We start from the raw sequence: 17219 nt of genomic DNA, 5'->3' as shown, positions 1-17219 counted from the left end.
AAATGCAGTAAAACTGTTGTTGTTATTACTGAGAGTGGTTCAACATCTGTCTACATTTTTTTGCACCTGCATTAAAAACAGGAAACCAGTTTTACAAAAGACTGAGAGGATCACAGATGACTGCAGCGCTTTGAATCAGCTCTTCTTCTTCTGCTGTGGTTTAATGGCAGCGACTGAGAATCAGCTCCACCAGCTGTTTGTCTCCAGTCAGCTCACGTTCACAGCAGGAGAGGAGGGAAACGAGCTGTCGGTATTTCTCTGGAGGCTTTTCTGGAAAGCTGGTTAAAATTTGCAGTAAGTTTTGATGGAAACTTATTAATGTAAGAGTCATGATGTGAGGACGTGAAGTCGTCTCTGTCCGTAGAACATGAGTGACGCCCGTTAGCCGTAGCGCCATAAACCAGGAGCACGGCGGGAGAATAAGAAAAGCCAACAGCAACATACCATCAGCCACACACACACACACACACACACACACCAGTGCACTAACGGCTAAATGAACATACAAAACATAGTTGTTAATCTACTGTGATCTAAAGGTAATGAAGTGCGTTCTACTCTCTGTTGCCTAACTACAATCACTTGGCAAAGAACTGCAGTAAAAAAGTTTCTGAAAGGTTCTAGAAAACCAAAACACGTAAATGAAGTTCAGATTCACCTGTCGCTCACCTACTGCTTCTCTGTGACCAGTGTTTGGACAAATCGGGTGAAATATTGACCGTCTCACGTTTTCTTCATCCCGTCCCCTGAAGAGATGACAACAGGGACGGCTCAGGTCTGTGTTTGATCTGCTTTCGCTTTGTGTCCTAAATAAAAAGGTCTAAAGGTCACAGATGTAAGACGAGAGGTCAGGGGTCACAGGTCCTGCTCATGCATCTGCTGCTGCATCTTCTGAAGCATCTGCTGCATCCTCCTCAGCTGCAGAGAGGGGGGGGGGGGGGGTGAGAGACAGCCTTACATAATAACACATATATAGGTCATCAAATCACATCAGCATCTTGGTTATGTAACACCTGCTGCCATGCATTATTCAGTGTTTCAGGTTTATTAAGGAGGCGTTTTTCTTCACTCACCTCTTCGTCTTTCATTTTGATGAGTTTCTCTGTGTCCACGTCTGGTGTGGTCAGCGGCAGGATGGGGATCGGGCTCTCCACCCGCTTATCTGCATTCATCTTACTGCAACATCACAGACAAACATGAAGGATGAGAACAGCAAGACGCTGGTTTTACATTAGTTCCACTGCATCGTGAGCAAACCTTCATCTCTCTCAGCTGTGTTAGACTCATGAAACCGTGAGCAGAGAGCGTTCCAGAGCAGAAACAATCAGGATGCAATATGGAACGTAAGTTTAACTTTTAAAGCCCCTGCACACCTGTGCTCCACCCACACAGGTACTTTCACCTGTCCTCAGGAAAATGGAGGAGGAAACAGGATTTCTACATCAGCCTCTTTCTCTCTCTGCTCCATCCTGTGGCCTGAGCCGTCAGACACGAAGGACCAAAACATATCTGTGTTATTTCATTACGCTGACATCAGCCGGAGAAGTTAAGCTGCAGGTGAACAGGAGCAGAGAGTCAGGGACACACACACCTGGTCATGGTCTGGATGCACTGAGCTCTGTAGTTTTCGTAGTGGCAGTCACTGGTGATGTCCTTCAGGTCGTGCATGTGGGTCCTTATCAGCATGGTCCTCAGTTTCACAAAGTCGCAGTGGGACGGGTTCTCCACTGCGAGCAGGAAAAGATTAACATCGCATTACCGAAAATTGGCGTCGTCACGGCAACTGCTGCACAGAGCAGAGAAGGGCAGATACAAAGTCTTACCCTCCACGATGCCCCAGGGGTAGAGCCTCCCTCTCACTCTCTGACCTCGGGCTTCGACCACAGTGTTGCTGCCGATCACTGCAAACGGCGTGCTCTCCTGCATCCGAACACCAGAGGCACCGAGTGACCACATCGTTTAGTTAAAGCAGAAACAGCTTGTTGCAAAAGTCCGATAACTGACCCGAAAATACAACCTGCCTGATGGAATCTGGTTTTATCCTGAGTGAGAAGAACCGTGTGAAACAGATCATCATGTAGTTACTCACCATCACTGCAAAACACCAGGATGTACACACACACACACACACACACTCTCAGATCAGAGTGGAGCTCACCTTCAGCTCTTTATCCTGCTGCTTAAACTCCTCATCTTCATCAGAGTCGCAGTCAGGGAACTGGTAGATCTTTATCCCGTATTTATCTATCTCTTCCCTCAGCTGGAAGGACAAAACACACACACACACACTCATAAGAGATGTGATGGACAGCAGGAGAAACACACACACACACACACACACACACACACACACACACACACACACACACACACACACACACACACACACACACACACACACACACACACACACCCTCCCACTGAGTGCTAGAATTTAGCAGGAAGTCACTGCCCCATGTGAAAGCTTTAAAACTCAGCCCAGAGGAGAAATGTCTGAGTCATTCACCACTGAAATGGACCCAAATCTAATGCTCAAGTTCACTTCTTATTTCCAAACTCCTTAACTCAATTGCTTCCCCATCTCATCCGCCATGCATTTTACCAATACCCGGTCAGAGGATAGATATATTTACTGGTCCAGCTCAGCTCATGTGCTGAGCTGATCTCATTTTCATATATTCTTCATTTTCTGTTCTCGCGTGGTTCAAGAACAGAAAATGAGGAATTCATTTCATTTATATTCAATTCTGACATGTAACTGGAATCTCTGTTCTTTGTACAGATCAAACAAACGACCTTTGCAGGTGATGGTTGCTGGTTGGTTGGTGGAGTTTTGAACTTTGGATGGAGTTTCCCCTTCCTTCCTGGCTTTAAGCTAAGCTAGGCTAACCCCCTCCCGACTCCAGCTCTGTATTTAACACACAGACATCATTTGTGGTTTTACCCGCTCCTTGAGTTTCTTGATCTCAGTGGGAATGAGGCAGTCCGCCTTAGCGATGAGAGGAACCACATTGACCTTGTCCTGCAGGGCCTTCATGAACTCTATGTCAACCGGACGAAGCCTGCAGGAGGACGTGAACGTCACTGAGTGTTTTCATTCGTGCACAGACAGTAAAAACCGCGAGTGCGTGAGACAGCATGTGTTTTACCCGTGTCCAAACGGCGGTATGAAGTAGAGGCAGCAGTGCACTCTGTTGTCCTGGATGTTTTTCCTGTTGAGTCCACTCTCGTCTCTGAAGTACTGTTCAAACTGCTGGTGGATGTAGTCTGTGACAGGCCTCCAGCTGGAAACACAAACACGTGTGAAACAACACGTAACTGAATGAACACGTCTGACAGCGACTGTACAGGTAAAATAACATCTGACTGATTCTTTGAGAAGAGTAACTGATACTGTTGCCTGTTGTCAGAGAAGCCCGTCTGCTGTGCAGTACGACCATGAAAGGCCAGTGCTGAGCAGCAAAGCAGCAATTTCTGTCATTTCCAAGAAGAACTGCAGAGCTTTTATTTATACGTGGGTGAAAATACAGAGAGACTGAGCTGAAAGGGCAGCGTCAGATAAATGCTACGTACAGGAACAAGCCTGAGAAACTGCTGCTTTTATTGGCTGGACCTCAGTACAAAGTCAACACTTACCACTCGGTGTTGTTGACAGCATCTCCAAAACCTGGCGTGTCCACAATTGTCAGTTTCAGCTTCACCCCCTTCTCCTCAATGTCCACCGTGTGCTTGGTGATCTCCACCGTCTGACTGATTCGCTCTGAAACCACCAACACGCAGAGATGAGTTTTCAGTCTGATCTGTGAAGGCAGGCACGGAGACGTCTGACTGAGCAGAGACTCACCCTCAGCGTTCAGCAGCTTTCTGTCTTTATGCAGATCAGTGAGGAACAGGCTGTTCACCAGGGTGGATTTACCCAGACCAGACTCGCCTGTAATACACGGACACACAGCAGTGAACTCAACCAGAGACAGAAACGGGGATTTGATTAAAAGCATATATTTCCACATACAGTGTTTGTGTTAAGGAGGAAAATAAGGATTAAAACTCGGTGTCTGAAGCTGATTAAAGTAAATAAAAATGAATAAATAGTAGAAATAGCTAAAAGTCATAAAGAAACCTCCGGTGGCAGCAGAGCAAATGCAAACTTATCAAATCCACCTTAAAGTCTGACCTGTGCACGAAGCTCCACGACAGAAACCCAGACACACGCAGGATGGTTTGAAATCTAATCCGAGCCAGACTCAGACACATTTTCAGAAACTGAGTTAGACTCAACTGTCTCACTGATGCTCTTTGCTGTGCAGACTTGATAAAAACATGATATACCACAAACTGATCAGCTGACATTATCTGGTGCTTTCATGGACTTGGTACTCTTTGAAAACACTGGTGCAGATGAGACGGTGTTGTCGTCGGTGTTGTCGTCGGTGTTGTCGTCGTCAGTGAGCTTCAGCAGAGCTGATGCTCTGAGCCTTTTGTCTCTTACGTTCACACTGAATATTTCATGGAGAGATTAAAGTGTAATTAAGTGTTTTTGGGAGCTTTTACAACTTGTGCTGTTCCTGAAGACTCACATTCAGATTTGAACAGAGAGCCGTTTTCACAGGACACATGAAACTTGTGTAAGCTGAGATGGTGCGGGGGTGTGATGGTAAAGCCGTGATGTGGCTGTGAGTGTTTCTGAGTGAGGACAGTTTAGGATCTGATCCACACACCATGGACTGTGTCTTTTATAGCCTTTAACAAACCAAAATCAAGAGCACCGTGACACCGTTTCTCACCTGCCACCATGAGGGTGAAGTCAAATCCTTTTTTCACTGACTTCCTGTGCACCTGGTTCGGCAGCGTCGCAAAACCAACATAGTCTTTTTCCTAGAAACAATCACACAGAGGAGGAAATGTGAAAGCAGTTGTGGTGGCAGGGCTCAGCGGCCGTGTGCGAATCTACAGATCGTAATGGCCGACCCACGGCCTGCTCGGTCAGATCTGCTCCTTTGTGGAACAGTAGCTGTGTTAGTAGGACATTCCCATGATTCCTTTCATGATTTATTGAAGTGGCAAAGAGAGGATGGAGGAGAGAGCGAGCGCATGGCCCGAGGTTCACCAAGTATTCATAATACAGTGTGGCAGGCAGCCAGTGGCACCAGAGGAGGGGGCGGGGAGCAGAGGACATCACAATGCAGAGACATAAATGTGCATCTGACTACATGGAAGGAGGAGGAAGGAAAGTCTGAGCAGGGAACTGCAGGTCTTCAGAATATCTGAAGGAAGATATTCAAAAGACTTCATTTATTAAGGCTGTGAATTTTTCTGCTTGAACATCATCAACTCGTTATAAACAAGACTGGACGTTTTGCGTCTCCTACCTGAGCTCTGCCTCATACAGAAGCTCTGGACCAGGGTCCCCCGACACCTCGGGTCCTTTAAGCCTGTTTGGTAACCCATACGTGGATTCCAGTCACTTTAACTGATCAATTATTACAAGAAATGATTGTATATTTATCTGGTAACGAACGAGAAACGTTCCCTACGTGATATGAAGAAAGTCTTGTACTGAATTTGATGAACAAACTGAGAAACCCTGTGAAAAACAGTGGAACTGGACCAAACCGCCTGGAAGGAGACAGATGGTGTGTGATGTCAAATAAAAGTACAGCTCCGCCATCGCGCCTTCCATCTTTCCAAACATTTCCACTCGAGGATGCAGAAAGCTTTTAAAACCAAATCCACAGCAGAGTGCATTATCTCAGGCCGTGACTGAGGAGCTGTGCGTGTGCAGGCGTGGGGGTGTTCTCTGTACGTGTCTCCATCTCTTTGCTTTCAGTATTGCTTCCATATTGACATTTTGTCTGTGGATGCGTTTGCATGTCACACCCACACACATATCACAAAAATACCCAGATCCAGAGAGCTGGATCGCACCACGCTGCGTCTGTGTCCACTGCTCTGACTCAGACTCAGCGCTGCCGTCCAACATGACATGAAAACACGGAACTGTGAAGCAGGACGGTGGGAAAAAAGAAAAAATTCTGAAACTGCTCGAGGGATTTGGGGGATTTACAGAACATCTCTACAGAAAGATGGAGGCTGTGAGGAGATGTGGTCTGAGGGACACATGAAGACAGAACGACCCTTCAGCTGTCCCTGATTTTTCACCTTCAAATGTCCATACATGAAAACAAACACTTTTACAAAACCCATTGCCTGCTGGCTTTTGGACAGCAGCGTCCACAGGGACATATCTTAAGCTTTTCTTAATTCATTATGTGTGTTAACGTTTCTACACGTGGTAAAAAAAAAACCACCAGATCAAACCCTTAACATCAGATATAAGTCACTGTAAACTGTCACCGTGTGCTGTTGGTTAGTGAGTTTTGATTAAGCCAAGGATTAAATTCACGTATTGTTTGGCAGTTTAGTTATTGAATGGTCAAATTAACATTGTGCATTAAACTCATAAAATTTTAAAATTAAAATGATTTTTTCATGCAGAAAAGTCAAAGATTCCCTGACTCCAGCTACTCAAATGATTCACTGATAAACTAAATGCAAATTCATTTTCTGTTAACGGGCTAATGGGTTATTTCACTGTAGTCATGTTTACAGATGTGCACAGATGTTACACACTAATGGAAATGAGTCAGTGAACATGAGAACGTGTGTGTGTGTGTGTGTCCTGAGCAGGGTCACGATCAGCAGTGGTCGCAGCTGCAACAGCCACTAAAAAAACAAAGGGAGCAATTTGATCCTTTCGGGTGCGACACAGCGAGGGGCTTTTATTTTGTAACAATCACCACCGCCACCACCATCATCATCATCATCATCACACACACACACACACACACACCTTTGTCTGCGGCGCATCTCTTACCTCTCCGTCATCTGAAGCCAGATTCCAGGAGACATCGGTCCGTGTGAGGAGCAGCCGGTTGCAGGAGGAGAACATCCGGAGGGAGAAATAAAAGCAGTGAGGATTTCTGGAGAATCATTAATCGATGCTTCATTAATTAACCTACCAGCTGTGACACGCGGCAGGTTACTAATTACCTGCAGGCGCTTACCTGACCGGGGCGCGCGGCTCCTGTACCTGCTGTTCGCCGTCATCTTGGACACACTTGGTGCAAAATGCGTCCACGCTGAATGGAAGGGGCGGATCTGGAGCCGCGACTGGTCCCTTTAATAAAACCTGCACAGTGTTTCACACACACAGCAGGAGGATGGGTCCGACGGGAGATCTGATATGATGTGCACGAGTTAATGCAAAGCTCACACACACTCACACACACACAGACACACACACATACACACACCTTATCGCCGTGTTTTACGTCCCAGACGCAGGATGGTCTGAGAACTGAGCGCCGCTCATTGCAGTTCGTGAGAAGCGCCGGCAGGGGGCAGTACAGCTCTGCTCTGACCTGAGCTGCAAGCTTTACATTCATTCTGTGTTTCATCTGAAATGATAATACTGTAAGTAAACGGACATTAAGACATTAACCTGCTTCATCATAACCTTAACATAAGGATTATGAAACAGGATTTAAAGGAGCAATGCAGGACAAAATCCACCGTCCTCATTTTATCAAAGATGCATTCAAACACTGACCTGATAATACAAGGTTTCAGCAAACTGGGTGAGACTCACATCGAGTGGACGTCTCCCACAGTTCCAGGGTTTTTAGTCAACACAGATTTAAAGTCTACACAGCTCAGGATGTGACTGACTGAATCCTCACTGTGTCTGAGCTGATGTGTCTTTTATTTTGGAGCAACAGTTTCTGACTGTCACCATCTCTGTGACTCTGTGTCTGATACTGTTCCACTGCTTTTTATTATTTAATATTAACCCGAATTTAACTCTTCGACATTCAGGACCTTCACTAACCCTGAAAGTTTTTGTAACATTTCTTTAACTTCCACAGACAGTTGGAGAAGTTCGGCTGTAATCCAACAGATTCATTTCAGGCCTTCCATTAACATGAGACTGGTCTGATCAGAGAGGAAAGGCTCTGCATTCATTTAAGAAAAAGTGTTTTAGTTTTCCCTGCTGGGGCAAAGATGAAAGCTTTATTTATTTATTTTAACATCACACACCATCCTCTCGCGTCTGAATCCTCAGAACATCCTGGTAGGAACTCAGTGTTTTAAAAAAATATCCAACAACAATGTGTTATTGTCTGACTCTTTGTGGGATGGCACCCAGAATAGCAGTGGGTACATATCAGAGTGAAAAACACATGTAGCTGCATATAACTGAATTTTATCAAGCTGGTATTTACACCCATAATGACTATGCTTTCATATTTGAATTAATTTTTTTGTTAAAACTTTTTAATACAGTAAAAACTCTGTGGTTCCTAATGGTACTTAAATGTAGGTACAGTGGAGGAGAACCAGACTGTGGAGCAATAACGTGGGCTGTTAACACCGTTTTCACTGTCCTCTCCTGCTGCTCTACCTGTGTAGGTGTATTTTGGAGCCTGATTCACACGACGAACTTATGCTATAAATCTTGGGCTGTATTATAAAGTGTTAGAAATTTTTCTGAAATAAAAATCTCAGTGGACTTTTTAAGAGTAAACGCGTCTTTGCCACGAACCCACAGCTACTGCAGTCTGACCTGTCAATCATTTCCCTGCTTCCTGTTTGTCAGTGGAGCACTAATCAATCACAGGCAGGTGTCAGGGGAAGATACGCCCCAGTGGTCAGTGACAGTGAGTGATTCAAACACAACAGCAGGACAAAATGAGTCAAAAAAGACATGAGGTTTGGTGCGAGGTGTCCTGCAGCTACCTGAGGGAGGAGGGGACAGCAGGGAGACAATGATGAGAGCGTGGGACCGCAGGCAGGAGCAGGGTGCCATAACTGACCGTTTCCTGTGCTGGCTACATGGGTGGCGGGGGTCAGACAATGAGTGACCTTCCCTCCCACCATCACCCAGAACAGGGGCCCAGGATCACAGCGACCTCTGCACACCAGCAGAATAACACTGTAACCGCACACGCTTCGACGGGACCACGTCCGGCACTGACGGCTCAGCTCTCGCTTCACGCAGTGTGAGCCAGAGACAGCTCCAACGTGATAAACTGGGATTAACATGAGCCGTTTGGCCTTTAGGTCAGAGATGTAATGTAATAACCCAGAGTCTGGTTTAATCCCTGCAAGCTGAGAGTCAACGCCAAGAGCTGTCATCAGAATATCATCATCAGAGTCCAGGCACACGCACACGTCTGATGTCTGACACAGGAACAACATTAACTGGACTCATTAAAGCCAAATGGAGTTAAAACTCATTCTGCAAAGGGAAATTACTCGTATTCAGATGTTGTAATGTGTGAAGGACAGTTTAAGGTAAAATCTTTGAGAACGTGAAGGTTCCACACTGCCTGAAGGTTCCACACTGCCTGAAGGTTCCACACTGTCTGAAGGTTCCACACTGCCTGAAGGTTCCACACTGCCTGAAGGTTCCACACTGTCTGAAGGTTCCACACTGCCTGAAGGTTCCACACTGCCTGAAGGCTCCACACTGCCTGAAGGTTCCACACTGTCTGAAGGTTCCACACTGTCTGAAGGTTCCACACTGCCTGAAGGTTCCACACTGCCTGAAGGCTCCACACTGCCTGAAGGCTCCACACTGCCTGAAGGTTCCACACTGCCTGAAGGTTCCACACTGCCTGAAGGTTCCACACTGCCTGAGCTTCCTGTCCACTGCTGTTTTCTGTAACACAGTTCACATGAGACAGAAGCTGAATCACAGCACACGAACAGAATTCAGCTCGAACATCAGCATCATTTCTGAGCGACAGCGTTTGGGATCGTGTGTGTGTGAGAAACACACACTGCGCCCGTGTGAGGACATCAGTGTATAACATGAGTGTTTCCTGCTCGCACACAGAGATGCAGCTCAGGGCCACACAATGACTTCAGCGAGGAAACGGGCTAACGCAGGAAGGCCCGGAGCTCAGCGCCGTACAATGGCACATCACATGTGCTCGACGCTGATTCCTCGGCCACCGTCGAGCACGACACCACACAGGAGGAAGCGCTTATTGTTCTGAGCCTGCCTTCCCTCTTTCTCACTGGTAGAGGAACAATGGAAGCCGAGCAGGGAAGGGGAGAGAAGGAAGCAGGAGGAAAATATTGTTTTTATTTGTTCTTTGTAAAAGACACAGGAATACCAAGAAAAAAAAAATCGATCAAAGATTTATGGGTATTGTTGGTCCACTATGATTATTTGTGGGAATTTGCATCAGTTTGTGTTGTTCCCTCAAACTGAAGGAAATAAACGGGTCAAAATACTAAGAATAAACTCTGACCAACATTTGATTCAAAGACTTTGGATATGAATGAAAGTCAGAAACAGCAGAGGAAGACAGAGACGTGCAGAGTCCAGGAATAGAAAGACAAACGAGTAGAAAAAGGAGATTTTTGTGTGGCGGTTGTGTTATCTCTCTGATTGTGCTCCACAGAGACAGGAAATGGTGCCGTTACACAGGAAATGAGCTGATGGCAGCGATAAGGCGGGAAAATGGCTCCGGAAATCAAAACAAATCCGAGGTGATGCAGCTGAGGGACAGCGGAGAGGACTGCTGAGGACGCAGGACAGGAAGAAGAGGAAGACTCCAGCGAGGATCCTCCATGTGAAGGTGCTTCTGAGGAGTCCTGCTTCCAGTCTGAACAGCGAACAGAGCACCCAGGCCTCCGTCACGTCTGAGTCATACACGTGTTTCACGTCCGTGAGCTCAGATCTGACTCAGACGAACATTTCTGATTCCTCACACAGTATCTTCACATCTTCACCGCCAACGCTCCGACGCCGGTGATGCTCCGGTCTGAATGGGACATGAGACAGACAGCTGACAGACACATGATCACATGATCACATGAACAGGCCTCAGAGGAAACATCGAACGCCTGAACTCTCGCCTGGAGGCGTCATGTTGAAAAGTCCATTGACCTCCATGTTCAGTGACATGTAATGTCTGAGTGACAGCTCATGTAATGGAAGCACAGAGGAAAGTTCCGTTCACATTAACCCAGAGTTTAACGTGTGGGTTTATTCATGCTGCAGACGCAGCCGAAGCACCTCCGACTGGACAAAGGCTCCAGTGATGATGGAAGAAGAACTCAGATCCTTTACTGAGGTGAAAGTAACGATACAACAGTGCGAAAGTTCATTTAGAAAGTAAAGGTATGTAAGTATGATGAATAACAGGAAACAGGAAAATGTCCCCTGTGACTGTTTTGTCCAGTCAGTACTCCAAACCTCAAAACTGTTAAAATATATATATATATATTTAAAATCTTAAATGGAAAACCAGCAAATCTTCACATTTAAGAAGCTGGAACCGTTAAATATCTGGATATTTTAATCTATAACTAAACAACGTGTTTCTTAAAAAGCAGCAGCGGCCTCATAATCAAAGTGTGGAGCTGCACTCACACAGGATGACTGTGCAGTGATGGCACGGCGAGCTGAGGCCTGAACGGGTGTGTCACGTCCTCTGTTTGTCGCAGCAGGTGGAACCAGTCACCAGAGGAAGACGAGGCTCGGCGGACATGAAAGCCCAGTAACACGGGACATTCATCTGTTATCAGGGAGGCTCCGCGGCTTTCGAGTGCCGGGATTTCCTCCGCTCTGAGTCAGCAGCTCATTAAAGCAATAATTCTGTGTGACTACAGCTAATTATGATGCACGCTGCTGTCATTTACATCCACCTTCATATGAGCAGCTTCCTGTAAACACTAACAGCTGATTCTCCTGTCGCTGCCGTTTAACCACCGAAGAAGAAGAAGTCACATGATTTATGTTCTTCACTCAGTCTGATTCGCTTTGGTTTAAACCTGCAGCACGTTGCTGCTGAGACGCAGGTGTCTGCTCACAGGTTAACGATGCCGGGGGCCAACCCGGGGGCCAACCCAGGGGCCAACCCGGGGGCCAACCCGGGGGCCGGACTCACCAGAGTTTGTGTTATCGCTGATCCCTGACACACAATCAGCACAGAATGAGGCTGTTTTCAGTGAGTCACAGCAGCGTGACACACTGCAGCAGGAATGTCACCGCCTGTGGTAAAAGACCTACACACAGTGTGTGTCACTTTCAGCACATCAGTGAATGTTGACACACAAACCACCGTGTGTTGTGTTGAAGGCCGTAAAGCAGAGTGTGTGGTCTCAGACGGGAACAGGACAGTTTCCCTCATGTAAGTCCAGTGTTACTGTGTAACCCTAATGTTACTGCTGACAACAGACAATACACATCAGAGAGGTTATACACACACACACACACACACACACACACACACACACACACACACACACGTTAGATTACCAGCTAACATGGAAGACATCTCCCGGCCCACGTGCCAGATATCGGTACCGGACAAACGCACGACACAACAAAAAGCCAAGGCCTCGGGCCTCTCAAACTGCCAAACACCCACGGCAGGTGATATTTCACTGTGGATAATAAAAAGAGTTGATGTGGAAAAGAAGGAGGAGAATAGTCCCGGCGGGTTCAGAGAACAATGGAGTGGAAGGGAAGTGATAAGAGACAGGACGTCCTAACACTCCTGCGTCTCAGCCCTCCCACACGCTGCCAGCACGTCACCTGGCAGCTCCACAGCTGTCAGTCAGCTTCACACAACCCGACACCAGGACAACACAACAACACAACCGACAGGCAGGGTGGTTAAATGTTAGAGTCCCTGTTGACACTGATCGATCATACTTGGTTCACACATTTAATCGTCCTCTGTGAGTGAAACCATTCGTCTGCTCTGACTGCAGGACACAAGCCTTCCTGTACGTCCGGTGCACAGGTGAACTCCACCGTGTGCTGGTGACCGGAGCTTCTCAGTGGGACTCCCTCACAGGTGTGCTGAACGTTTTTCACTCGACAAAACCAGCAAACAAGCAAACTCTGACAGAGACGTGAGTCTTTGTGTGACTGTAAACACTCAGCCACAGAAACAGAGGAGGAAGCATCTGGTTCTCTGAGGACACGTATGGACACACACACACGCACACACGCGCACGCACACGCACACACACACACACACACACACACACACACACACACACACACACACACACACAGTTTTCGTCCTGCTGGCAGCAGCCACGGTCTTGGCTGTAATTAAGATGGTTGCAGTCGTGTTATTGAGCCAACAGGAGTTGGCTCAATAACTGAAGTTTTCATGACCCACTCACCTACTACGTGACATCATGAATTATTTTCCTCCACGTGCGTGTGTGCGCGCGCTCATGACCTGATGAGCTTTCCAGGCTCGGAGCTGATTGTGTTTTGCTGCAGGAATGTTGTTTGTCAGCATGTTGACGTACATGCTGCGCCGACACCTGCCGCCTCTGTCCTCCATCTGAAAACGCCGTCACACATTTTGGTGTTTTAGCATTAATACAACAGCAAACTACACACACACACACACACACAGACACACAGACAGACACACACATACACAGACACACACACACCAGAGTTATTTCAGTCCACATAATTTTACAAACATTTATAATTTAGCTCCAGTTTGCTCCTGTTGTGGTTATTAAAGACTTTATCTTGGCAGCCAGCTCTTCCTCCACCCTGTTTGTGTTTATTTGCTATGGCATCCACACGGGTCAGTCAACCCCCACCCCCGCCCCCGCCGCCTGATGCAGAAGAAGCTGGAGCAACATCATGACTAAAACTGAAAGACTGAGATTGTGAGTCTTCCGAAATTAGCAGAGTGATTACAGGAGGTGTGGTCCAGCTGTTATCTACACACACCACTTAGTCTGCAGTAAACACTGAAACTGGTCACACACACACACACACACACACACACACACACACACACACACACACACACGTTCACTGCACTAACGTCTGCACAGGATGCTATTTTCAAACTGACCACAAAGATGAAGAGGAGGAATCAGGTTGCTGGGTGTGATCTCATTTAAAGTTAAGCTTAAAAAAAAAAATTGTCAGTTTTTCAGAGTAAACGAATCTTTACAGAAGAATTTATCAACCTGCTCCGACTTACAGCAAAGTCTAATTCTGCTTTTACAAAGTCTGTAAGTCTCAGGTTTTATGACACTGTCACAAAGAGAGAAATTCTCCTTTATGCTTATTTCTGAGGTTGCGTGGTGTCGGCTGCCATCGTACAGACACATGTTGGTCAGAGCAGCACAACTGAAATGCGCTGGCTTTAGTTACAGATGTTTAAGGAAACTTGAGGAAAAGTTCTGGAAACTTTGCTGATGCTCGGACTTTTCATTTAACACCAATCTCAAGTTTGGGTGTGATCACATTTAACGTGTGAACAGGAAGTGGTCAGATATTTAACAGAAAACAGAAGCCCCTCTAACGGCCCAGCATGCTTTGCTCCTGGTGCTTCAGCTTCTCTCATCGCTCTGCCGACTGCACGGTCCGTAGGATGTGTCCGCTCTGTGGACACGGGCCGTCCGTCTCTGTGCTGAGTCCACTTAAAGCAACAAACACAAACAGAGAGTTGAGGGAGCTTTTCATCGACAGTCCGAGCACAATGGAGCGCGTCAGCACGGCCGCCCTGTCCTCTGACCGCAGCGCATCCTGTGCGCCTCCGTCTGTGTTTTTAAAGCCAGAAACTGGGTCAGAACATCAGTCAGAGCCGCAGAGCACGAGGCCGGTTTGGTAACAGCTCAAAGCGCACGAGGCTCCAGATGAACAAATGAAAAGATGAGTGGATGACTGAATGAGGTTACACTGATCTCTGACAGTTTCATCCAGTTGGATTATGGGAGATGTTTCACCTCCAGATAATAAACACACGAGCTTCCGCCTCGTCCCGGACTCTGAATTACAGGAAGTCCACACATCTGGTGCGCTCCAGCTCCAACTGGTAAATGTTCTCCCGCACTGGTGCGTGCACGTGCGCGCGCGCGCATGTGTGCGAGATGCTGCTGCTCCCGCGGACCGCTCATTGGCTGAGACAAAGATGCCTTTACTGCTGATTGGCCCAAAGTTTGTGGGTTTTGTTTTGATGGGGGCGCAGTCTGTTGGTTCCATAAATGAAAAGACTCCGGGCGCAAAGACTCAGTAACCAGAGGCGCCGAGACGCGACAGCTGAGGAGGAACCGAGAAAAGCCTTCAAGTCCACGTCTCACATCAGGAGTATCAGGCCGCTCACTCAGAGCCATGCTCGCTGCCTGTTTGGAGTTCCTCGGCTTGGCGCTGTGCCTCACGGGCTCCCTGCTGGTGATGGTCGCCTGCGGGCTGCCGACCTGGAAGGTGACCGCTTTCATCGACTCCAACATCGTGGTGGCTCAGACCATCTGGGACGGTCTGTGGATGTCCTGCGTGGTGCAGAGCACCGGGCAGATGCAGTGCAAAGTCCACGACTCGGTCCTGGCCCTGTCGCGGGACCTGCAGACGGCACGAGCCCTGACCATCATCTCCGCCGTGCTGGGGATCGTCGCCCTGACGGTGACGGTCGCCGGGGCGCAGTGCACCAACTGCATCAAGGATGAGACGGTGAAGGCGAGAGTGGTGAACGCCGGAGGCGTCATCTACATCATCAGCGGTCTGTTCGTGCTGGTCCCGCTCTGCTGGATGGCCAACAACATCATCGTGGACTTCCACGACCCGCAGGTGCCTCCGTCCAAGAAGCGGGAGATCGGGGCGGCGATCTACATCGGCTGGGCGGCCACCGCGCTGCTGCTGCTCGGCGGGACCCTGCTGTGTTGCTCCTTCTCTCAGGTGGTGAGAGGCGCGTATCCCATCAAATACGCGCCCACCAAGACGATCACAGCCAACGGGGACTTTGACAAGAAGCATTATGTATAAACGGAGATCCAGTTTTCCATTGGGGGACATCTGTTTTGGAGCAGAGCTGAGACATGTCCAACATTTCTGCTGTTAAAGTCTGACCTGATGTTCAGAGGAAGCTGTGCCTGCTCACAGACTTTGGTCCAGTGCAGCGGTGCTCATCAGGCGTTAGACGCACATTGTGGCTCTGACTGTTCTTCTAAGCATGAACTGATTTTTTTCTTTTTCTTTTTTTCAGGTAGCAGAAGTTTTTCTCTCCTAATGGGCTCTGACCTGTTTTTAATGCATTACAAGTCCAAAGCACATAAAGTCTGAGGAGCCTGGTTATTAACAAATTCACTGGTTCACACAGAAAAGCAGTTAAAAGATGAGAGGCTGAAATTTGTTGTCACAGCTGTTGTAATCATGTCATTGTGTGGGTTGGGTCGGGTGCTGAGCCTCAGCTGAATAGCTGCAGAGCTGCTTTGTAAATTAGTTGTTGTTTTTTCTCCCGGTGGACTGATTGTGCTTCTGTGATCGGTTCCCACAGTGAACATGCAGCAGGCAGTGAAGCCTGTCAGGCCAATGTGCACTCATGTCCTGATCAAAGGAGGGAATTTGCATTTGAATACATGTACAGTGTTTGCAAATCAGTGTCACGATTTCTAGTCTTTTGATAGAAACTTTTTTTTTTAAATAATAATAAAAAAAAGACTTTAACTGTCTGTCTTTGTTATTTATAACCTGATGTGTGGATTCTTTTAAAGGTGGAACTTAAACACACGTGCATGTAGTTGACCTGCAATCACCACTTTCAGTGTTCACTACAGGCCTGCTGGCATGTAAGCACAGGGCAGTAGGGAGGGGAACACAGGAACCAGGGCACCCAGGGGCCCCACATGGGGAGGGCCCTCAGAAAACCTGGGATTAAAGGTTTGTTTTTCTGCAAATTTGAAATTGAACATGTGAGCATTCTGAGCATGACATGGTAAAAAGGGTTACTGCCGGCTGAATAAATACGCTGACTTGTATCTAAAACAATATTAGAATCAAAAATCCGTCAGTTTGAGGAAGGAAACAGATTCTAATCCTCAGTTTTCAGGTTAAATACTGGAGCGACCTGTTTCCTATAGTGTGGGCCGTGATTTTAGATTTCTAAAGTTTTATTATGTCACTTCTGCAACAGACTGCGCTCACACTTTAATTCAGCAAATTAAACATGACTCTTATTAGGTTGTCTTCAATTATGAAACACAGAGATCCTTTCTCAGTCAGATGGATTCCCACGTTTAATTCACGCCTCTGTAACGAGGGCAAAGTTCATCAGTACTGGGTTCTCATGGCGCTGGGGACATAATGCAATGATCATACATGTTCACTGGTTTGCATGTGAAATGAAGGAAACAAACTCTCGCTCACACACCCTGAC

At 47.2% G+C, this 17219-nt stretch overlaps 2 protein-coding genes across 4 annotated transcripts; one reads left to right on the top strand and one right to left on the bottom strand.

Annotated features, from left to right (window-relative positions):
* Positions 1–62: 62 nt before the first annotated feature.
* sept5b (septin 5b) lies at positions 63–14931 on the bottom strand. 3 transcript variants are annotated; one of them, XM_041059303.1, is made up of 12 exons: positions 13216–14931; positions 7065–7457; positions 6875–6885; positions 4785–4875; positions 3637–3931; positions 3150–3284; positions 2945–3062; positions 2159–2260; positions 1824–1920; positions 1592–1727; positions 1074–1176; positions 63–918 (listed from the first exon to the last, which is right to left on the bottom strand). In XM_041059303.1, the coding sequence occupies exons 2-12, from the start codon at positions 7105–7107 to the stop codon at positions 856–858; spliced, it is 1194 nt and encodes a 397-aa protein (XP_040915237.1). In that variant the 5' UTR covers positions 7108–7457; positions 13216–14931; the 3' UTR covers positions 63–855. The 3 variants fall into 3 exon arrangements, with proteins under 3 accessions (XP_040915237.1, XP_040915238.1, XP_040915236.1); XM_041059304.1 differs by lacking the exon at positions 13216–14931 and having other exon boundaries at positions 3637–3760; positions 3845–3931; positions 7065–9213; XM_041059302.1 differs by lacking the exon at positions 13216–14931 and having other exon boundaries at positions 7065–7189; positions 7314–9213.
* A 124-nt stretch (positions 14932–15055) lies between these two features.
* cldn5b (claudin 5b) lies at positions 15056–16510 on the top strand. Its single transcript, XM_041059305.1, has one exon. It carries the CDS (start codon positions 15182–15184, stop codon positions 15827–15829), a length of 648 nt encoding a protein of 215 aa, XP_040915239.1. The 5' UTR covers positions 15056–15181; the 3' UTR covers positions 15830–16510.
* The last annotated feature ends 709 nt before the right edge of the window (positions 16511–17219 follow it).

The sequence above is a fragment of the Toxotes jaculatrix genome, chromosome 16 (assembly GCF_017976425.1).
Source record: "Toxotes jaculatrix isolate fToxJac2 chromosome 16, fToxJac2.pri, whole genome shotgun sequence".
Classification (NCBI taxonomy): domain Eukaryota; kingdom Metazoa; phylum Chordata; class Actinopteri; family Toxotidae; genus Toxotes; species Toxotes jaculatrix.
This window is presented reverse-complemented; position numbering and strand designations above follow the sequence as displayed.

What these genes read in the sequence shown, in the direction of transcription:
- sept5b (XM_041059303.1), bottom strand. Translation starts at nt 7,107, where the DNA reads ATGACGGCGAACAGCAGGTACAGGAGCCGCGCGCCCCGGTCAG. An exon ending in ATACCGCCGTTTGGACACGG is followed by an intron (nt 3,063 to 3,149) that starts GTAAAACACATG and finishes GTCCTCCTGCAG; the next exon opens with GCTTCGTCCGGTTGACATAG. An exon ending in TCAAAATGAAAGACGAAGAG is followed by an intron (nt 919 to 1,073) that starts GTGAGTGAAGAA and finishes CCCTCTCTGCAG; the next exon opens with CTGAGGAGGATGCAGCAGAT.
- cldn5b (XM_041059305.1), top strand. Translation starts at nt 15,182, where the DNA reads ATGCTCGCTGCCTGTTTGGAGTTCCTCGGCTTGGCGCTGTGCCTCACG.